General features: G+C 55.5%; 9 protein-coding genes across 9 annotated transcripts; 4 read left to right on the forward strand and 5 right to left on the reverse strand.

Moving 5' to 3' along the window:
- Positions 1-437: 437 nt before the first annotated feature.
- On the forward strand, positions 438-734 carry N657DRAFT_650075 (uncharacterized protein; the record flags this gene model as incomplete). Its single annotated transcript, XM_062793862.1, has 1 exon — positions 438-734. A coding segment is annotated over one exon (297 nt), but the record flags the coding sequence as incomplete, so codon positions are not given.
- Positions 735-2,114: 1,380 nt separating this feature from the next.
- Positions 2,115-4,809, forward strand: N657DRAFT_581455 (uncharacterized protein; the record flags this gene model as incomplete). Its single annotated transcript, XM_062789531.1, has 2 exons — positions 2,115-2,330; positions 4,300-4,809. Coding segments are annotated over 2 exons (726 nt in total), but the record flags the coding sequence as incomplete, so codon positions are not given.
- A 1,214-nt stretch (positions 4,810-6,023) lies between these two features.
- Positions 6,024-7,232, forward strand: N657DRAFT_581452 (polysaccharide lyase family 3 protein; the record flags this gene model as incomplete). Its single annotated transcript, XM_062789530.1, has 4 exons — positions 6,024-6,489; positions 6,548-6,627; positions 6,684-6,778; positions 6,833-7,232. The coding sequence occupies 4 exons, from the start codon at positions 6,024-6,026 to the stop codon at positions 7,230-7,232; spliced, it is 1,041 nt and encodes a 346-aa protein (XP_062643360.1).
- Positions 7,233-8,024: 792 nt separating this feature from the next.
- On the reverse strand, positions 8,025-9,488 carry N657DRAFT_650078 (uncharacterized protein). Its single transcript, XM_062793863.1, has one exon. The coding sequence runs from the start codon at positions 9,159-9,161 to the stop codon at positions 8,220-8,222; it is 942 nt and encodes a 313-aa protein (XP_062643361.1). The 5' UTR covers positions 9,162-9,488; the 3' UTR covers positions 8,025-8,219.
- Positions 9,489-10,089: 601 nt separating this feature from the next.
- N657DRAFT_581404 (alpha/beta-hydrolase) lies at positions 10,090-11,873 on the reverse strand (the record flags this gene model as incomplete). Its single annotated transcript, XM_062789526.1, has 5 exons — positions 10,090-10,907; positions 10,974-11,146; positions 11,202-11,274; positions 11,329-11,560; positions 11,619-11,873. The coding sequence occupies 5 exons, from the start codon at positions 11,871-11,873 to the stop codon at positions 10,090-10,092; spliced, it is 1,551 nt and encodes a 516-aa protein (XP_062643362.1).
- Positions 11,874-12,458: 585 nt separating this feature from the next.
- Positions 12,459-13,694, reverse strand: N657DRAFT_684384 (uncharacterized protein; the record flags this gene model as incomplete). Its single annotated transcript, XM_062796674.1, has 4 exons — positions 12,459-12,769; positions 12,836-13,015; positions 13,091-13,442; positions 13,506-13,694. The coding sequence occupies 4 exons, from the start codon at positions 13,692-13,694 to the stop codon at positions 12,459-12,461; spliced, it is 1,032 nt and encodes a 343-aa protein (XP_062643363.1).
- A 1,473-nt stretch (positions 13,695-15,167) lies between these two features.
- Positions 15,168-16,474, forward strand: N657DRAFT_658976 (uncharacterized protein; the record flags this gene model as incomplete). Its single annotated transcript, XM_062794942.1, has 5 exons — positions 15,168-15,239; positions 15,704-15,998; positions 16,035-16,102; positions 16,132-16,194; positions 16,226-16,474. 5 exons carry the CDS (start codon positions 15,168-15,170, stop codon positions 16,472-16,474), a joined length of 747 nt encoding a protein of 248 aa, XP_062643364.1.
- Positions 16,475-16,625: 151 nt separating this feature from the next.
- Positions 16,626-17,267, reverse strand: N657DRAFT_255677 (uncharacterized protein). The gene has a single exon (XM_062786460.1). The coding sequence runs from the start codon at positions 17,062-17,064 to the stop codon at positions 16,717-16,719; it is 348 nt and encodes a 115-aa protein (XP_062643365.1). The 5' UTR covers positions 17,065-17,267; the 3' UTR covers positions 16,626-16,716.
- A 161-nt stretch (positions 17,268-17,428) lies between these two features.
- On the reverse strand, positions 17,429-18,895 carry N657DRAFT_650082 (uncharacterized protein; the record flags this gene model as incomplete). Its single annotated transcript, XM_062793864.1, has 5 exons — positions 17,429-17,490; positions 17,545-17,625; positions 17,665-17,817; positions 17,851-18,370; positions 18,464-18,895. Coding segments are annotated over 5 exons (1,248 nt in total), but the record flags the coding sequence as incomplete, so codon positions are not given.
- Between the last annotated feature and the right edge of the window lie 2,868 nt (positions 18,896-21,763).

A 21,763-nucleotide genomic window follows, 5' to 3' on the forward strand; every position in this document is an offset into this window, starting at 1 on the left:
CTGGCCTTAGAGTCCCTAGATTGTTCTCCCTACGAACTAGCTAACTAGCTGCACAGACCTGCCTCGTAGGGCAACCTAGTCAGAGAGGCAAGGCCAGACCTCCCTACCGGACCTCTTCGGCCACGGGACCCTAAGGTTTGCACCTTAAGCCCTCCGCAAGAGGCAAAACCTTACAGAGCTTCGTAGGCGACACCACAGCAGCCTGCGCAGGGCTGGGGCCCGGGTGCGAGCCGGGTACTTGGCATCTGCAAAGCCCCCTCTCTCTTGGAGAACCGACACGCGCGTCCGTCCTCTCCGGCCAGCTACACTGCTCCTCGGAGCTACAGCTTCCTTGCGGCGGCGACACCCCACATTTGTTCCACAGCCGAGGCACCCATACCCGGTGCAATCCATCCGCGGCTTCATCCCATACTGTAACCTGCGCCCGGAAACAAGGGACGTGGCCTAGCCACGCGTACAGTCTAACAGGTCCCCCGCCGAGGCAACAACTGTTTCGCTCCTGTGGCCCGGGTGCGAGCCGGGACCGCAACTCTACTGCCCTCCCCTCGGTCCAGCATAGCCGCCACGGCCCACCTTCCGCCGGGCGCAACCCCGACTTCCAGCTTCCCGTTGCACCGCGAGGGTCTCCCCACGAGGCCGAAGCCGCAGTGCCGACCGTGTCTTGCAGCAGGCCGTCGAAAAAGCTGCCACACCGGCGCAGCTCCCTCCATCGCACTGCCACTAACCTGCCCTGATCCACTATTGGAGTTCCTCCTTTTGTAGTGTGCTGTTTGTCAAGAGGGCGAAGCGCCTCGCAGGAAGGCCGGCCGCCCGTGTGCCTCCCCTTAACGAACCCGTCACCTTCCTTCTCCTCGGTCGATTAACAACTCTTGCAATCGGAGTCGTACAAAGGCTTTCGCTCCAGTCCTCGTAGCGTCGTCTCACCGGTCGGTTTTGCCGCCAAGACTCTTGACTTTCGCTCTCCCAGAACTGGGCAGGGCCGGGGGTGCCCTGTCTCTTCTTCAGAACGTCGAAAGAGTCGGGTGGTTTTCGTACCCAGTATCCCCCTAATCTTGCAAACTTTGTTGCAGCTTGTTCTTGTCGTTGGTGTCGGTAAGTCGCAGTTGTCAGGCGGGGTGGTGAGGGATTTCCGGGCGCTCGGAAACCTCACTTCTGATCCTCGAAATCGACGTCTTCGGTCGCCAACAGGCCGCGCAGTAGCTGCGCGGAGCTGCAACCCCTTGGAAAAGAAAGACCAAGTCGCAAAGGACCTGTCTTCCAATTTTTGCGATGCCCGGCCGCCTGCGCGGGCGGCCCCCAACGAAACATATACAACAGTGGCATATCTCTCAGTAATAATCAGCAGGTTGCGTTCTGGTTTGACGCTTACATGGCTTTGTTGTCTCTGGACTTGTGCGTACACAACATTGGATTCGAACTAATGAGGTATCATGGTATCCACTCTGCTGTGCAAAATTAAGATCATGGTGTATCCTGTATAAGGAGCAGGTTCCTGAGGGTTGATTGAGGTTTCTGCCTAAGGTTCCCCTTTTTATGCAATCAGAAATTGCACAGTATGGACAACAAACAGTTCACCTTAAAGATCTGCAAGCTCACTAATCCTTGTGAGCACCATGCATTACTGTAGGCTCTCTAGCAGGTGCCCGAGCTGTCAGAAGATTGCCAATCGTGTTTTTAAAGCAATCGATTTGCCAAAGGCTCTCTCAATTTAGACTCCGTATTCCTTTGTCGTCCATCTCTTCATAAGACACTAGATTGAATGGCTGCTGCCCGCTGGCCTTCCCTGCCCGGACGTTAATGGCAACAAAAACGATCAACAACAAACCCGCTCCCGTCAGTCGATCTCCGCCACCTCCCACGAAGCAGCTCAGAACAAGCGCAGAATAACCACAGTGAGCTTGAATCGTATCTTCAGCCTCACAATGGATGTTCTCAGGTGGAAATTTATGCCCAGTGGTTTTCCAAGAAGAGGAACATTTTTACTCTCCCCCTCCTCCTCCTCTTCTTCTTCTTCTTCGTCGTCCTCTTCTTCCTCTTCCTCTATCTCTTTATCATTCTCTTTGTTTTCCTGGCGTATGAGTTTGTAGTCTGATTTACAATCCAGGGTCGCATAGTCGAAACCATTTCGCTTCCTCGTCGGCCCAAAAGAACGCGAGTCTACCGTCCACTCTGCCCTTGTCGAGGATCAATCGGCTGCGCTCGACAAGCTCATCAACAACGACAAATTCAGGGAGGCAACTGACGGCTACGCTACATTGCCGAAAGTTAACGAGGAAACCTTCGTCTGCTTCGTTCAGTTTGCGTACACTGGGAACTACGAGCATTCTGCGGTGGAGGACAAGTTCGAGGACAACACCGACCAAGAAGAGCCCGAGGGGGCACCGCCGCGAATGAATACACCGTTGTTGGGAAACTTCAGGCTGAAGGCACTCTTCACGGCACCAGAATCCCATCGCATGCGAAGCACGGGAACCGACAATCCCCTGCACCAAAGCAACATCGGTCTTCTCCGCCGTGCACGTCTTTTTGTATTCGCCGACTGCTATGACATTCCCGACTTAGCCCAGCTTGCGCTTCACTATTTAGGGCACGAGCTGGTGCATTTCCCGGCCTTCTATCCGTTTGTTGGATCTTTTTGCGGACCCCGTGCGCTACTGCTACGCTTCTCCTGTACCCGAGAAGTTGAGATCGCTTGTGGTCTTACTTGCGGCTTACAATGTCGAATTGCTATGGGGGAAGGAAGAGTTCAAGGACTTGTTGCAGGACTACAGCGAATTTCCTTGCCTGTCTTTGGATCACTGGTAGAAAGACTGGAAGCGCAGGACCGATGTAATAGTAAACTTCGTCGGTTGTTGGAACTGAATTGACGGCTCAGTTTTAGGTGTATTCCTGCTCACGGAGTGTCCTTCTATGATACAGCCCAATGGTGGCATGCCAGTGACCTAAGGTAAGTTACATTGTACATGCTCCTCGTTGGCTCAGTGGCCGGAATCCCGCCCAGCCTGTCGGCCCAGCTCGTCTTGACGACCCCCACTACCCCTTTCCTTGGTTCTCTGCTTCCATGTCGAGCCAGAATACTCCGTACATATGCATCGTTGTTCCAATTGCTCAGTGTCCAGCTGCAATTTCATCTCCCCCCTCCCTGACCACCCGCCATACCTCCAGCACCAATACGCTGCAGGCGCCCCGTACTGTCAATTCAAGGAAGCCGGGTAGCAGTAGCTGCCATGACCGTTATTTTTGGCAGGTGGGGTGTCGAAGACTCTAGAGTTGGTTGCAGGTTCATGCCGTGGATGACTGTGACAGGGCGCCTGAAGTTGATAATAATTGAACACGCGTTCAGCCGGCTGGGATGGGGCTACCGCAGTTTCCGCTCAGTAACGGATATCACCGTTTGGGTTGTTTATGATCTGCAACTGCTCAAAGCTGTGAGCTGGCCTTGTATTCCAAATCCTTTGGAGCAAAGGAATTCGAAGCTTGCACGCTGGCAACCGACACTGTTCCATCTGTCCTGGGACCGATCGCTCTTTCCTCTGCAAACCGTAAAAGCGATCCACTGGCAAGATCACCGCCAGGTCTTCAAAATTTTGTCCTGTCGAACTGGAAATGATCCTGCACGGATTCCACCTGCCAGTCTCCAATTGTGCTCCCAGTTGACAACCGCGCAACAAATCTGACATTCAACACCGGCATTGACTGTGCCGCGCTGATTCAATTTCTTCCCCGATTATCGACACAACAACTGGCGTTCTCAATTCCTCAGCGCGACAGGGCAGCCTCGACTGCGTTTCGCATCAAATGAGCAAGACGTTGGCATGGGAAGAGTAAGTTATTCAACGCTTGGATAAACCGAGTGCGCAACGAGAGTCGGGCTGATCGCTGTCGTCTTAATCAGCATCGGACCGTCTAAGCCGTTCCGGTTTACCGTCGTTCCCTAGTAATATTATTGAATACCGAACTATTAATGCCTTGAATCCTACTTACTATGGTTAAGCTAGCTACTGAAAAATACCTTAACGTATATAATAATCTCTCTTACCTTATAACTTATACCCTTTAATAAAAAGGCGCGAGTTTACGATTCACTCATCACTTCTGGTCCGTCAATTCCCCGCCTTGGAAGCCCTTGTCAACGGCGAGTATAGGGAGGCTCAAGATGGACATGCCGTGTTGGAACACGGGATGGGGCAACCTTTGCTCTCTTCACCGAGTACATGTATACTGGTCGCTATGACGCCACAGCCGAACCCGCCCACGAGGATGATTCTGCTCTGGATTGTGAGCCAAGGGAAAATGAAGCGTTGGATTCTGTATTCCACGCCACCAAGATCGAGGGCGGTACTCGAGTGGGACTCAGACTCAGACTCAGCGCGTTCTTCCAAGGATGGATTTTGGACAAAGTTCATCCGTCTAGCTAACCGCCTCCAAAAGCGCGGGGTCTATCATTCCGGAGATACATTGAGTTGCAACGTCAAGGTCGTGCTCCAGCACGCAAGGCTGTACGTCTTGGCTGACCATTATAACGTCTCCAATCTCGTGGACCTGACCATAAACCACCTAGGGCAAGCCCTAATTGTGTTCAGTTTTTGTGATGAGGAGACTGGGATCATCGCGGCATGGTTGGAATGTTGCTACGGCGTGTCGGCGTTGGGATCACTGAAATCTTTCGTCGTCTTATACGCGGGTTTCAAGGCGAAGGCTCTTTGGAAGAATCCGGACTCTCAGGATCCCGTGGGGAAAATTGGGAACTATCGTTTGATATTATCGCAAGGTGATGGAGACGGTGGATTGAGGAGCATCGGCTCATAGACGTTGGCTTGCCAAGTTTGCTAAATCGTTTCATGCGGGCGGTTCTGGCTCTTGACGTTCGTCGTTCTCCTATCTGTTAGCACGGCTACGATGCTAGATGGGTAGCAGTAGGGGTAAAGAAAGGGGTCAACAGGATTGGACGGGCTTTACGGCATCATTGGGCTTCGGCAGTCGGCTCTGTTGGTGACCGGAGTCACCAGGCAGCTCCAGTCGATGAGCTCTCAGCTGAGTCTCAGGACCAGGAGACAGTCCCTGTGTACTTGAGATCCCAGATACCTGGTGAGACTGCAATCGCTTGTCACGGACAGACAGCGTTCAGACGAAGCCCATAGAAACAACCCAACTCTTACAGTACATTTCTCGAGCCTCCATCAGTCAACTGCTCCCAGGCGTCGTGGATTCTACACCAGGCAGAGGGATCAGATATCAATGCCAAGAACGAATGCTGTCAAATTAAAGGGACAACTTGGCGGGCGCTGTTTGCTCTGTTTCAGTCTCAGGCCCATTCCTTATTCGGGTTGCAGCGTGGCTTGCGAGATATTGGTCATCCTGATTGGTGGGCTTATGGGGCTCGTCTGATTCTCCGTCCCACTTGGTCGGCCCACATTCCACTTTTGTCATGGTGTTGCAACGGTGGGCTGGGGTGCAGCTGCACGTCCGCGATCTCCACTCGCCTGATGAGGCTCTCGGCTCTTCGAAGTAACCGGAAGGCGACCGAGGAAGGAGACAGTCCGTGGTTTGGTGTTTTGCCGTCGTCGTTGTCACCCTCCAGCATGATTCCACAAACCATAAGCGAGAACGGCAGACAGAAGCCAAGAGGGAGGCTCAAGCAAGGCCTTTACCCCGCGCTGTGGCCACGCGTCTCAAGCATTCAGGGGCTGCAAAGGCAACCTGGTAACCGGGTTGGGTACGCGACTCCTATCTTCAAATCCCGGAGCTAGCGGCAAGCGGTGGCCTCCGCGCCAAGAGAGCATGAAACATCGGACATGAGTGGTGGAGAAACGGGATCAGCGTTGACGTCGGCGAGCCTAGCCGACGTCTATCAAGGTAAACCGCCGTGGTGGATTCTGATACCAAGACATCAAGGCTTGGAAGATGGCAGATATAATAAGGAAGCATTCAAGCTCGACAACTCGACGGACCCGGACTTCCAAGGTTAGCATCAAGTCGAGCCTCGAACCCCAGAGCCTGCCAGCACTTGAACATCAGACAGCATGTACCACTACGCCCTTCTCGGCCTCCTGCCGGTCGCCCTCGGGTGCCTCAACCCCGAGAGCAATGCCTGCGCCAGCTACATCAGCGCCAACGCGGCCACGGCCTCGCCCTTCTGCGCCACCTTCACCCAGAGCAAGGTGACAGCCACGACCGGTCTTCCCGCGTGGGCCACCAACTGCGGCAACAAGCCGAGCCTGCTCTCCAAGGAGTGCTCGTGCTACTACACAGGCGGCGCCGCGCCCCCAACCTCGACTGCCAAGGTGACTACGACTGCCAAGCCAACGACAACTGCTGCCACTTCCAAGCCCACCACCCTCGTCACCACGACCAAGGCCACGGTGGTGGTGCCCTCTGGCGTGACGACGACGCTGCCCCAGAGCGCAGGCGCCACTTCCACGTCGGCTGCCATCGTTGTCCCCGCCGGCCAGAGCTACGACGGCGGCATGAAGAAGTTTGACCGTTCCCGTATGTTCCAGCTCCCTTCGTTCTCCGGGGGAAAAGACGGCCCGCTAACAGGGAGCAGCCGCCACTTGCCAGGGCCAGTCCGAGACGGGCGAGGCTGATGCCATGTTCATCCTCGAGAACGGCGCGACTCTGTCCAACGTACGTCTTGAAACGCCAGCTATGGTTTTGATGAAGATTGACTAACGGCATGCCAGGTCATCATTGGCCCCAACCAGGCTGAGGGTGTCCACTGCAAGGGCACTTGCACCCTGATCAACGTCTGGTGGGAGGATGTCTGCGAGGATGCCATGTAGGCCTTCTTCCTTGAGCATCACCCGAAACTCTCTTACTGACGCCTCCGCAGGACCTTCAAGCAGTCGAGCGGCACGTCGTACGTGATTGGCGGCGGCGCCTTCCACGCTTCGGACAAGGTGCTCCAGTTCAACGGGTTCGGGACGGTCAACATCAAGAACTTCTACGTTAAGGACTACGGCAAGGTGGCGCGCAGCTGCGGCAACTGCTCCAACAACGGCGGGGCCCGCCACGTCGTCATGGACAACATTGTCGCCGTCGACGGCGGCGTGCTGTGCGGCATCAACACCAACTACGGCGACACGTGCACCATCACCAACAGTTGCCAGGACGACGGCAAGACCTGCGACCGCTACACGGGCAACAACAGCGGCAAGGAGCCCACCAAGATCGGCAGCGGACCTGACGGCACCTACTGCAAGGTCAGCAACCTCAGCACCAGCTGCACCTAAGGGATGCAGGATTAGGCGGTTGGGAGTTAAGGAGTTGATACCGGAGTGACTCGGAGGAAGAGGCATCTCGGAGCTGGCTCTGGACGAAGCCATCAATTATCGTATATAGTTTGATTAGTTACCGTACATACTTGATCAGCATCAAGCGTCAATTTCGCATCACATATCCGTCATCACTTCCCAGGCGTGCCTTCCTCTCGAAGACCTCAGACTTCCGACCCTCATGCCTGCCGTCTTCTTTACATGAAACTCATGTCGGGCCCGCCCTTGGCTTTCTCTTCATGTCTTCAACTGAGAAGGAATCTGCCATTCAATTAAGATGTTCTGCTCAACCCTTCCGACCCCTTGTCCCCGCGGCATCAACCGTCGGCTCGCCCGGACGAATGTGACACGGCACGGCATCGGGCTGCTGATTACCGTGGACATGTAGCAATCAATGCACCACACAGCGAGGTGAGCGACGTACTACGACCTCGCTGGACCAGGCACTAAGCGCGCCAGTCAGAAGGTGAGCACGTACGCAGCAATATGAGCAGGCGTTTCATTGGAAAAGGAAGTGCGTGGATGGCCAACTACGTCGTTATTGGGAGCCATGGATTCACCTGGGGTTGGCGAGCCACAAAATGCACTTGAAACCCTCCTGTGGCTTGGCCCAAGCCCCTATTCATCTTCCAGTCAAAATCCTCCTTTGGGAGCAAAGAGTCTGGGAATGTGATTGCCGTTTGTACGTGTACATTGCCCGTTTGTTTCCAACTTCTGTTATGGCTCTGAACAAGAATCCCTTAAGGAGTTGCTGCGGTTGCCAAAGGACTTGGAACTCGAGACTCGAGCGAATCTTTTGATGAGCTGCTACGATGAGAACGACGAAGTACCGTACACGACTTCCCGATGGGACATTGGGCCCCTCCAGTCTCAGAGTCAGAAAGCGAGCCCCAACTACAAATCCCAACCATCCGTCTCACTTCCCGCCTTGTCAGGATTTTACCTTCACTCCAACAGATACTTGCCAACAGCCGGCACACCACCACCTCCGAACCCATCCTTCACCGCGCGCTCCATCAACTCCAGCAAGTACTTCAGTCCATTCCCATCCACGCCCTCCTCCTCGCAGGCCTGCACAATATTCCTGACACCCGCCATCTGCATCGCCAACGGATTCCCCATATCATCCATCCACGCCTCCTTGTCAATGTTGTCCGCAATCAGCGACACGTACGGAACCAGCGCATTCAGCAGGGGCACCATGACCCCGTCCGTCGCGGGCTTCACCAGCACCTTGCCCGCCTCCTTATCCTCCTGACCAGCCTTTTTGCGCAGCTTCTGCTTCTTGAGCAGCGCCATACCCGTCATCGATCCAATAAACATGCCGTACATGCCCGCGAGCGCAGCGACGTCGTAGAGCGACGCCGCGCCTGGGTCCTCGGCGACGTACTGCACCATGCCGATGGGCTTGAGCAGGGCCGCCGCGAGTGCCGTGTAGGCCTGCTCCGTCTCGCCGCTGAGCACGACGAACGCCGCGGGCGTGCCGACGAGCTGCGGGGTAACCATGATGCCGCCGTCGAAGTAGGCGGATGCGCCGAGGGACTTGAGGTGGGATTCCATGGCGCGCGCCTGGCGCGGCGTGCCGTTGGTCACATTGATGACGGTCTTGCCGGTCAGGGGCTGGGAGGAGGAAGCGTCTGCCAACGGGGAGAAGGCTGAGTAGATGGTTGGATAGTCGAAGAGGCAGATGAGGAGGATGTCGCTGCGGGCGATGGCCGACGTGATGGACGGCTCGAAGTGCGCGCCCTCGCTGACAAGGGACTTGACGAGGGGGCGGTCGGCCGTACGGTTCCAGATGGTGAGCTGAGGGGCCGACGGGCCCTTGAGGAGGGTGCGGGCTAGGGCGGAGCCCATGTTGCCGATGCCGATAGCTGTGACGGTGGCCATTGTTGTAGTTGGTGAGAGTGAAGAGGGTGTGTTGTGTTGAGTGCTTGTTTGTTGACTGGATGTTCGAGCTGTGTTTGTCTGCTGAAGCTGGCCGCTGCTGGTAAAGTTGTGATGTCGAAGGTTGATGTTGAATGCTTTATACTTCATTTGTCGCAAAGAAACGCAAGCCTTTGATGGCTCATGCCCATCGAAACGCCCCATCTCAGCAGTAGAATTTCAAAAATGCTACAGTCCATACTCTTCCATCCCGTTTCGCATATCTCGATTCATAATCATTTACAAGGATAAAAGACCGGCATTGACTCATGCCGATGCGATGAATGCGTTTACATGTCCGTACTTGTGAGCCTCTATGCACGACATGTTCTTTGTTTACCATTTTCGGAAAGCTCATATGGAGTTCAGGGGAATCGTGCCAAGCTTGGCGCTTAGAAATCTGCGGCCAAGACAGCACGCTGCCACGGTTGGGTCAGCCACCGTCCGCCAAGACGCGTCGCGGATGCCCTGCTTATAAATCGGGACACGGTTGCACGTGCTGACGCGAAGAGAAGACAAAGAGTTCGGACGGTTGGAGAAGGAGACAGTTCTCAGCCAAATTCAATTGTTGGGCTTGTTGCTGGTGGCGGATGTCTTGCAATGCCCTCATCTGGTTGGTTGGTTTTCAGTTGAAATTCGAGACGAATGTACTAGAATTACACAGTAGAGGTTTGTTGACACTGAGACACCAGACATGGAAAGGCTATCCATCACCAGGTGGCTTACTGCCTCTCAACACTTCTCGCGGGCCCATTACCTCCCTCTTTAACACCTCCCTTCGACTATGTCTTCAACCTTTTTCTCCTATCTCCCTCATCACTCTCAGGCACTTTCAACATGCTTCATTCATATTTCCATCGAATACAGCCCCAGTTTTAAATATCCCATATAATCAGCACCCTGCATCATAAAAGTCCCCCCTCACAAAGCTCACCTCCCGTCCCTCCAACCCAATCCTCGCCAACGTCTTCCCTTCCTCGTCATACCTAGGCCACCCCTTCCCCTTTCCTCGTCCATACCTCTCCAATCCCTTTACCGGATCCCTCGCAAAAGCGCCCCAAGCACCCCTCATCCACCTCCCAACTGTCTCTTCCTCTCTAGTATTCCCCTTCAACGTCCCAAATAACACCCCAACCTCACTATAATGATACGCACCACTCGGCGGCCTGGTCGCCAGTTCCGTGTTCGCAAACACCCCGTGCCAGCGATACCGCCACGTCGGGTTCCCCTCCCTCGCACTGCGCGCCGCCCTGGCGCCCGCGGGGCAGCTGAATTTGGACTGGTTGTCCCCGTGCCAGAACTCTTCTTCCCTTGTGACATTGTCTGGGAAGAGCGGCGGGAGAAAGACGCGGAAGAGACCTGCTTCGTTGTCGTTGTTGCCGATGAGTAGGGGGATCATTGCGACGGGGTGGGTTTGCGGGGAGGAGAAGACGAGCGTCTCATCGACGGTCGGGGAGTAGGGCATTGGGATTGGGGAGTTGATTACGTTGCGGAGGGTGGCGACGATTTGGTGCGGGGTGGCGGATTGCATGCAGGAGAGGATTTGGGAGGGAGGGGTGGTGCTGGCGTCGCCGCAGTTGAGGGCCGTCGTGGTGTTGTACCAGATGTAGGCGGCGTCGGCGGCCGGACGAGGCCGGATGCCCGTGACGGTGCCGGACATGGAGATGGCGGCGGCGATGATGGGGTTGGAGGCGAAGGCGTGGGTGTAGTCTGGCGGGGTTAGTTCCCGTTGTTTGCGGTTTCTTGGTCTTGGAGGATTGGTGGTGCTGGACTTACGGTCAACTGAGGCACCGCCAGCCGACTCGCCAAACAGAGTGATGCGCGAGGGATCGCCGCCAAACGCGGCAATGTTGTCGCGGACCCATTCGACTGCAAGGCGCTGGTCGAGCAGACCGAGGTTCTGCGGCCCGTGGGGGTTGCCGGGGAAGCCAAAGAAGCTCACGCGGTAACTGAGATGTCAGCAGAGACCAAGTCGACAGTGTGGAGGACCAGGTAGGTGCTCACTTGATGGTGACCAAGACAACGTCTTCTTGCTCGGCAAAGAACTGGCCATTGTAGTCCGGCACGGCGGAGCTTCCTGCGGGCCTTGTTAGAGCTGGCTGATGAAGGTCGGTATCCCGCAAGAGCTCACCTGAGATGAAAGTCCCCCCGTGCACCCACACCATGACTGCTTTGCGCTTCTCGCCCGTCTGGGGCTTGGTCCAGATATTCAGCGTCAGGCAATCCTCGCTCACCGGAATACCCGGGTTGTTGATGGATTTGATCAGCTCGAGCCCGACGTCGGTGATGCCAAACTGCTCGATTAGTTCCTGGGGGTACTCCGCGTCAAAGGCGGTGAGGTTGGAGGGTATGCACGAAAATCCCTGATTGCATCTTCTCAGCCTAGGGTACGGGAACATAAGGAGACTGCTAAAGACTTACGAAGTTCTTGCCGTCGACCCTCTGGGTCCCGTTGTAGCGGACCGGCGGCTGGAACCGGAGACTGCCTACGGGCGGTTGGGCATAGGGAATTCCGAGGTACTCTGAAACCTCTGAAGCTACAGCTGCGGCGTGCCCCTCGACCGGACCGCTGGTGGTTAGGACTGTCTGGCCCACCGTCCACTTCGGAGGGTGACAGGTAGAGGCCGCCGCCAGGGGCATCGCAAGTGCGACGGTTACAAGGGAAACACTCCTCATGGCGCAACAATTCAGAATACAGATAGCTGATGTGATTATGGCAAATCGATGCCAAGGACTGCTGGATGATCTTGGAACCAGATTCCGGAGGCCCGACGGCCTTCATTTATACTGACCCTTTCATGGTCATCATGCTCATTCCATCCCTTAGGGAGTTGCGTAACATCTGCAACCCCTGCCCTCATGGTGTTGAGGTCAGCCTGCTGACGGACTGGTCGTATTGAATCCGACCTCGCAACCGAGCGTTCCAATGATGATAAACCAATCCAGTTCGCCCCAGGCCCGTGAGACCCACCCAGGCACTGGCTTCGTCACCGTCTCCATGTGCCGGCACTTCCGATCAATACGCTCAGGGGCGGCGTCGAGCGCCAACTCTCCATCAGGACAAAGAGGGGATCGGGGGTGCTTGGCAATCCTCCAAAAAGGGACCTGACGTTATTGCCGCGATTGCGTAGGACACTCAGCCTCAGCGTCGGAGTTGTGTTCGGCCGTCTGACAGGGAGGGTGGACAGGGTTGTCATCGGAGGGCCATCCCGCATCAAGACCCATAACTCGGAAGACTTGAACAATTCTGTTGGTATTTTGCTACTTTGTATCATCGAGCTTATCACTCCCGGAATCGTCAGGGCCTGCCAATTGAATGATCCTGCCGCCTGGGCCGACACGGACCTGGAACAGCTCCTCGTCCGGCTCGCGATGACGATCCCGGGCTTTGCTGTTCCATGTCCGATGTTGCACCGAGCCCGACGGGTGGACGCCTGATGGCGAGCTGATGCGGACAGCATTGGAGTTCTTCCTGACATTGACCAGGAGGACGCGGAACATTGGGATGGCCTGGGCGATGATGGTGATACCCGGCTCTAAAAAGTTGAAGATGGACATGAAAACGACATTGTCTAGATGGGAGGTCACTTATTAGTTTGTGGAAGGCGTCTGGACAGGGGATGCAGAACGAGACGTACGGTAGTTGTTGTCGATATCCCTGAGCGTGAAAAAGGCGCGAAAAATGACGACGGTGCCTGTGATGGCACCGAGGCTCATGGCGAGCGTGAGACCCAACTTCTCGCGCGTGTCCAACAGCAGTTTTCGAATGATGAACCACGGGAAGAGGGCAAGCAAGACGTCAATGACGCCGCCGTACACTGTAGAGTGTCAGCTCGCGAGCCCCTCTAAGACAACCGAGCCAAGCTGGTCAGAGGGTGGAGTGAGAATCGTACCAATGGTTGTGCCGCCGAGGTACTGGAGGACTTTGAGGTCGAGGCATCGGGTATGCTCCGGCCGGAGGACCCTTCTCGGGTCGGTGCAAGCCGGGATCCAGATGGCCACCATGGCGATGACGAGGATCAGATTGGCCGTCACCATGACGAACCAGAGGAAGTAGCGCAGGTACTGGTTTCGTACGATGCGGGACAGGGTGATGGCGAAGGCGACTTTGGACCAGGCGGTCGCGAGGGTCGTCATGCAGTTTGACGTGTTCTGGTAGAGGAAGAAGGTGCGCTTTGCATCCTCGGTGGCGTACCCGGCCGAGATGGTGCGGCTCAGGAGAGCGGCCGCAACCAACAGGATCAGCTGTTGTGATAGTCAACGTGTTAGAGTCTGCCGTTCTTTGCACGTGGTAAAGAGTCTGCGTACCCATGACAAGGACAGCAAACCGTCGTCCCACCACAGCTTGGAGAAGCGCTGGCGGCAGCCGAGGCGGAGGGCGAGGAAGGCGCCCGAGGCGGCCGTCAGGACCCAGATGGCGATGTTGGTCTGCGGGAAGATTGTCGCATCTCCTTCATCGCTGGGCAATGCTCTCACGACACCGGGTTTGAGTATCATGGTGGATGTCCGGTCATGTTTGGCGGAACCCTGCGTGGCCAAGGTTACCGATGGGAGGGGAAACCGGGGAACGGGGAGCGGGAAGGCGACAACGGGCGGCAAGGCAATTAACAGAAATGGTATGCCGCAGACATGGTGAGCAGGCGAACGCAACCACATGGCAGACCAGGTTGTGCAGAGTTCTGACTCTTGCTGAGAGCGGAAATCTGGGGAAACAAGGAGGAGGGGCCGGCGCTGGACGGGGATGGCCTGCCAAGGCGAGCGATCACTTCACCCGGACCAGTCAGCAGCACAGGAACAGAGATCGGCACCGGGAAGACGTTGCGATAAGTGGTGAAAGTCCCTGCTTTGGGTGAAAGGGCACCAGCTAACACATGTTACCCCATGTCCGGCTGACGCTCCGGGAACGCTGTTAGGGGCTGGACTCGTGTTTGAAGGCCGCGGAGCGGTTGCCGAATGCAGTCGACTTCCGACAAACCCCGCTGGTGTGTGCGACCACTCAAACTCGGGGCGTGCATCGATCCGCGATCGGGTCCTTAGGTTGGGACGGGTCTGTGCTGTCTCCAGGTGCCGATTCCACGGTCCACGACTGTCAAGCCAGGTGGGGAGCCGGAGAGTGCATGGAGGTCAGTTCCACCCGTAGACCTCAATGTGTTGCCCGATGAACTGAAAAGAAGAGAGATTCTCGACCGGGGCTGCCCGAGACCGAAAGGGGCTGAGAGAGTTCCAGGCCTCAGCGTTTAGCGACGCCCCACAACTAATTTCCAGCCTTGCCACCGGTGAGCGACACCTGAGGGAACACAGAGGGAAGAAAGGATCGAGAGGGTGTGCGACAAGGATGCCGAGTTGGTCGATTGAAAAGATGCGACAAGAAAAAGCCCGTTGCCTTGCTCCCTATTCTCACCATTCCCTCAGCGTTGTTGTCGGTGCGAAACCCCTCTTTTCCTCGACCCACCAACAAATGGTCCCTTGTCGCACGGTCGGTCACCGAGACGTTCGGGGTGAAACTCGAATGTGACTCGATTTCACACTCCAGGAACCATCATGCCGCAACACTCCTTGACCGTATTGTAAGAACACAAAGTACGTAGACCATCGTAATCACAAAATTCATCACCTTTGGTATTCTTTAATCACAGGTATCGAAATCGGAGTCGGCCGATCGGCGTTAGGACCCGAGATGGAAAACTCGGGACGAACCCCGGGTCCAACGCGCGCTAGCAACCGAGTCAGGGAATCCGTCCGTTTCATTGGCTCGCAGGGCCTGAAGCTGCGTGAGGGCGCTCAGACCCCTTTGCATTTTGCCGGAGACGTCATCTCACATGCCTAGAAATTAACCACACAAATATCGAGTCCCAAAATGGACGCAAAACGCAACCGAAACCACATCACCCCTCCAACACCAACTTCACCTCAACCTGACTGAGGTTTCCCTCTCAGCCCGGCCTGCACGCTACACGGCTATATTTCGACATGTCGAAGACTCGCCACAACAACACTGCCAGCCGAGGCCTGCAGCCCTATGAAACCGACGTCAAGTTCAGTGTTTTTCACGCCTTGCTATCACAGTATTCCGTAGTACTGCTGCTGGTCGCAGACGGACTGTTGAGAACATTCGCACCGAGTTGGATACATACGTTAGCTACGCCCTGGGATTCACTCCCTGCATCCCCATGCCGTGACTTAGGAGTAAGACCTTAGCGCCGACCGCGTCCGAACCAGCTCGATCGGATTATGAGGAACATGGCTGTTATTACAACCCTCCATATCCACCACCGGTTGATCCGCAACAAGTCAGGTTGTCAGGCACTTGTTTGAAGTTCCATATCGGTCATGCCAGTGCTGTCTTGAGCTGCGTTTGTTCCCGCTGAATTGAGAAACCCTGATTGACGGGCGTTACTCATATTGAAGCGAAGCACCTTCCCGCGCCTGCATAGGTAGGACACCCTCAAATGTCATCCAGACCAGCCTTGTTCTGCTGACCTCATCCCCTCTTGGAAGCGGACGAGACGTCCCCGACTACATTCCAGATCGTCTCTGATCTGCCTCTCGAGACCCATCCGTCCTGTGACTACCAGTTCAAACAGACCGCTCCCGATCTAGCTCTGCTCGGCGACGTTGCGCACGTGGCAGACGACGCCCTCTTCGACTTCCGCGAGGGCCAGATCCGCCTGTACTGGAACGTGTTCTTCCTCCTCGGGAACCACGAACCAGTCTGGGCAGTAGGCCGCCGCCAAACAAAGAGTTTGCGCGTTCGCCCTCAGGATGGACCAGCTCCGGGCCCAAACCTCCATAGGCCGCTTCGTCTTCCTCGACCAGACGCAGTACGACCTTAAAAAGATAGCGTCACCGTGCTTAGCTGTACGCCGTTCTCGCGAGTGACGCAGGATCCAGCGGCCGCCGTGCCAGTTGCTTGATTGACTTCAGCCAAATCCAGAAGTGGACTGTTGCGGACCACGTCGATGCCCATAAATTTGACGTGGAATGGTTGAACGCTCAGGTGCAGGGGATATGTGAGCTCAATCCCAGAGACAGATTGTCTCTTCACGCACCACAGCCCGACGTTGGACTCGAGAGCTGTGGACGAACGTCACAGGGACAGTTCTGTTGCTTCGGGCTTCGCGACGGACCTCAGTGACCAAGAGTGCTGGAGCAATCCATCTGGGGTGATGAGGGCGTTTGGGCATACACACTTCAGCTGTGACTTTGTTGATGAGCTTGGGAAGAGAGTGGTCGCTAACCACAGGGGCTATGCCATGGGCTTGAAGGCCGATTTTTGATGCTGAAAAGACCTTCTCTGTTGGGAAGGTACCTGAAAACGACTCGAACATGGCGAGCATGCTACCCGTCTAAATGTATGTCATTGTCCCACTCCTGGCTTGATACTGAAGCATCTCCCCTGTGTCATGCCCAGCCTACCAAGACACCGACCCCTACCTTAACCATGGCAAGTCATCGGCATAGATCGAGAAGGTAAATCGCCGGGCGCGCCGGTGATGAGGTTAGATGTAGGGAGACGGGCTTACCTCCGCCTAGCTACAAGGTCAGTGTATTCGAGGATGCGAATGCGTAGCTCCCGTGGAAGATTAAGAAGGCGAGAGCACGACGATTGTGACGCGGGCTCCGGGGCTAGCTTGCGGCTGGCTTGCAGAGCTGCATTCTGCGCGAGTTGGCGCAGCTGGGTATTCGGGTTGCTGCAAAGCCGAACATGGCAGTCCTTGAGCTCTGGGAGGAGAAGGAGTGGTGCAACTGCCTGTTCTGCTGCCTCGACTTCTTTCTGGCCAACATCGCAGACCAATAAGAGCTGAAGGACGCGGGGCTTGGTGTTCGAGGACAAGTAGACGGCTGTTCCACGCCATTCATCAAACATCAATCCCGCTGACAAGTCGGAGCTCTGAAGTGGAGTGTCGTGCAGATCCTCGTGGTCTCTCTGACAGTACCCCTCAGCGGCCGTCCCTTTAAACCCGGCGTAGGTGCAGCATTTACCGAACGCCTCCGCTTCCCTCCGGTGGTGGCAGGAGGTTTGGTTGAGCACTATCTTGAGGCTGGTCAGGGAAGCAAGCGACGGGGGCGTGAGATTCCGCAGCGGCTGCAGCGACCGCTTGTTCCTGTAGTGGATGACGAATCTGTTAGACGAAAATAGCAATGCCGATGCCTCGTTGTAGACGGGCCGGCAAGAAAGCAGCAGGCCATAGAATGTGACCTGCTCGGTCGGTGAGATGGGGCCGTCGAGGTCAAACAGGAGCGGACGTCCGTCCCAGGGGTACGGAGGACCTCAGGGGGGAATGGGGAAAGGCTTGACATCGATTGCATAATGTATCCCGCCCGACCGTGGCACCCAGTTGCGAACCCATGCTTCCGGTTTCTTGGTTTGCACATGGATTGTGTGCCACCCGTCTCGACCATCCCTTTGGGTATACTTGATGCCGCGCTCGGCGAGGAAACAGGCGCGGTGCAGCCAGTCAAAGACGCGTGGAAGCGCGACCGTCGCCTCGCCTTTGAAAGCGGCCGTCTCCTCTTCCACCTGCTTTGCCATCGCAATCATGTATGCCGGAGCAGCCGACAAACTGTTGCTGCTGGTCGGGGTTCCAGGGACCTTGTCCGGAGTGTCCTCTTTGGTTCCCTCAGCAGGAGCAGCAGGATTGCCAGGAGACACGTAATCCGGGTCGACGGCGCGGATATATACCACTGGATCCTCGTCTAGGGATCTCCACGCCGAACTCTGGAACGTCCATGTACTTGCACCTCGGTGTATATGGCGTCTGGGCTGCCTCGCTCCTAATGACTGCCTCATCGGCAACGAGGAAGCACTTGGTCCTGATCCCCTTAGGTAGATGCTGCTCGCCTCCGGCTCTGTCACGCATCTTCCGGAACCAGATGCGCAGCTGCTCATTCGACGCACCCTTCAACTCCTTGTCCTCAACGAAGACAATGCGGAGCGAAGGCCACAGCTCGGGCCCGCTATACCAGTGTAGCACCGATGTCTCGGCCACCTTGAGCAAGTGATCGCGGAACCTCTGCCACAAGGCCTCGTTCTCTTCGCCGTGGTAGCATCCGGTGCGGAAGACAACGAAGCCCCAGTACTCGGCGCCTTCCTCAAGCAGACCAGCTTCAAGCATTTTCCTTATCCAGGGCGTGCCGACCTTTACGATCCTCGCCTTTTCGTGTTCTCGCCACTATATCTCGTTGGCCTCCGAATCAGCCATTGCAAGTTCGGATTCTCGCTTCAGGGCATTCGTCAAGGCGGTGGTTTCCTCAGGTGAGCGGACAGCGCATAATCGCGCCAGTGCCTCGTTGTAGAGCTTCTCCAGCGGCGTGGGCTTCTTCTTGCAAACCCTGATGTACTCCAACAGCGCCACCTCGAGCCGATCAAGGCGGTCAACAATGCCAGTGATCGGCGCGGCCTCTTCGGCTTTGTCATCAAAGTTCACGCCGCGATGATGACAGATAATCTTGGCTTCGCACAGCGTGAGCTCGTCCGGCGGCGCGGCCGCCTTGGCCACCAGCCCGGCGCGGGTTAGGCCCGTCTTGGCGACGCACAGCCGGTTTTCCTCCTCGGGGGGTGGGTGGCCCCAAATGGCGTTGCGTTCGGCGCGCGAGATAGAGTGGGGGTCGGCGACGGCGCGCCGATAGAGCTCTGCGAGCTCTGGCTTGGCTTCCATCGGTATTCTGGGGACGAAACGCGATGGGTAAGTGTCTGCCTTGAGCGGTTTCGATGATCACCCAAAATCAGGCGTTCCAGGAGTGTTGGATAGCAACAGTTACAGGTTCGAAGAGGCATAGACCAACCAGGTGACACTGCATCAATTGAGGCACAAGATGAAACTTGAATTGGCTGTCTGAACAGTGTGTCTTGTGTGTGTGTTGCTTGAAGAACCGAGGGTCTTCGGGACCCTCGCCAGACCCTGCTTTTGGGTGGGTGACGAGTCTTCCACGCTTACTGCATTGGGCAACAGTGCCCAGCCCCTGAATCCAGGTGCCAAGGAGCCAGTTCAGTTCAACAGAAGGCTTTTGCTTGCTCTTTTTGGTCCCTGGCTTGGGTTAGCAGGGCAAAGACTCACGGTTTTGAACTGAGCTGAAGATTTGACCGTGGGAGCAGCAGGGTTCAGGTGCTCAAGTCACTTCCCCTTTTTCTCGGCCGCCAGCTTATTGAACACGCTAACGTTGAATGAGCTAATATTCTCCATACGGTGAGCAACGTTGTACATATACGTTTGTCTAAATGTGATTTGCATCTTTATTTTGAACTTTCTGCACCGACATTGAGTCACGTAGGAACTAGTATTGCCAAAACAGCACCCCAAATCCGACTGCCTGGGTATTTCGTTTCCCTTCTGAGAAGTTCGACCCTCGATTCGTCAAGCTCCGGAACCATGTGAAGGCGAATATTACCATTATGGTATGGGGAATGACCTGGAAGGGAGGGAAGAGCGACCTCATTGTGATGGTTCGCGATAAGACTGCAAAGAACCAAGGATATACAGCTAAATCCTACCAAGATGCTCTCAAGGAGGGCCTTCTTCCGAATTACGACGAAACACGGCATGTCACAGGACCATAGTAGGTCTGGGATGATAACTGCGTTGCTCTATGAAGAGGAAAGGAAGCTATGGATGGGTGAACCTGAAGCTAAGTGCAATGTGCCACGTGACATAGGGATCGGTGGTCCAGTGCCGTGACACGGCATTTCCAGCGAGACAATGCGAAAATTCATATCTGCAAGTCGACGGAGGAATGGCTCTGCTCTCGGGCTATCTCCTGGATCGAATGGCCTGCTCACAGTCCTGATTTAACCCAATTGAGCATGTCTGGGCCTGGATGACGGGGTATTTGCAAAAAAACCTTCCTAGACCTCTGGGCACAAGCAAAGCCAACTCGATATCGATAAATTCACTGTGTGCTTGAAGGCATGGGGTGCTGTGCCGCAGGCCTATGTTGATGGCCTGATTGACAGTATGCCAAGAAGGCTAGCTGCTGTCAAAAAGGCTCGAGGGTAGTATACACGGTATTGAAGCTCAGAACCTTGGCTTCTAGCAAATACAATCGAATTCCTCGTCAGATTAGTAGTTCCTTCAATATCCTTTGTTAAGTGCTGAGGTAAATGGAGGGGCTTGGGGTGCGGGGCAGCTTGGATCCAGACTTTCGGACCCGCATCGTATCACATATTTACGAGTACATTTCCCAAGATGGATCCTGGTCTCCTAAAGCCCATGCAACATCATTCTGTGCCTTATGCCCCTCAACCTTCTGCCCTGCTCTCTGCGGGTACTCGCAAGTCAGTATCATGAGTAAGCCAGCTTGAAGTCTATTCTTCAAGTGTTCAACGTCCTATCCTCGGCGGTTGAAGCGTGCTTACTCGGCGTAGCACGAGATGGGTAGTGGTAGGTTAGTAGTGACGGGTTTATATTGTCCTGTTCTGTGGTTTGTCTGCGTCCAGACGGCCTGTAGCCATTGCGAACCGTATAGTTGCCCGCACCGCTTGCACATCCGGGGACCAGTTCTTGCCATCCGAGGGCGACTTCCCTCCTAGGAAGAAGGAGAGGTTACCCCTGTGGATATCTGTGCATTGGAGTATCTCTGCCCGGTGTTCAGTCCATTGCCTGCATTGAAACATAAAGTGGTCCACCGTCTCTCTCGCTTTTTCCGCACGTACACTGGTCTGGCCATGCCGCTCGGATGCGATGGAGGTATGAGTTGAGTTCGACCGTGCCAGTCCTAAGCTGAGCGAGTACACAGGCCTCTTTCCGCGACAGGTGGCCGCATAGTAGTCGGGTGTGTTTGCCTGATAACGCTGAGTCGACTCTCTTGGAGTACCTACCCACTTTCTCTGGCAAGGACTTGGTCGACGCTCGCTTGGCTCGCGACACGGAGCGTTGTTGATCGCATTCCAGGCTCCTGGGCCAGTAAGGTAGCGTGCCGCTGGATTGCCTCCTTTGCTTTTCCCTTGGCTATCTCCAGTTCGTTCTCGGCGGTCGTTGATATCCAGACAATCGAGACGGTGTCCCCGCGTTCCGGGCAGCCCTCGTCGCCGCGTACGCTTCACAGATGTATTGCTGTCCTGATTGCTGGCGTGGGTTCTTCAGCGTCAGGCCTCGGTGGCATTCAAAGTGCCGCCGTGCGCATCCCACACCAGGACAACGAGCAATTGGACTTTGATGAAAGTAGAACTCCCATGAAATGTTCGTATATATCCTGGGGCTTACTTCTACATTTTTCCCGAAAGATGCCGTTCTGGAGGAGGCATAGGGCGGTCCTGTGATGACTTTCTCGTGGGAGCCGCTACAGCCGGAGAAACTACAACGGTATCCAAATTTAATTTTGTGAACGTCTCCTACCGCTGAGCCACTTTGACTGCACGAGCAAGGCACCTTAGCCTAAACAGTGGAAGCTTTGGTCTGCGTGTTTTCCTAGGAGACATCGTAGTGACGACGATGCGGCAGGTTCAAAAGTTCCTAAGCTGCGTGTAGGCATTAAGAGCTGAAGCGCTGTAAAGACAATATAATAGCGCTCCTTCTTTGAAGCAGTTTGACAATATCTTGATGGCCTCTCGCCGAGGCGGCTTGGAGAGC

The sequence above is a fragment of the Parathielavia appendiculata genome (genome assembly GCF_033297405.1).
Source record: "Parathielavia appendiculata strain CBS 731.68 unplaced genomic scaffold N657scaffold_25, whole genome shotgun sequence".
Classification (NCBI taxonomy): Eukaryota; Fungi; Ascomycota; class Sordariomycetes; order Sordariales; family Chaetomiaceae; genus Parathielavia; species Parathielavia appendiculata.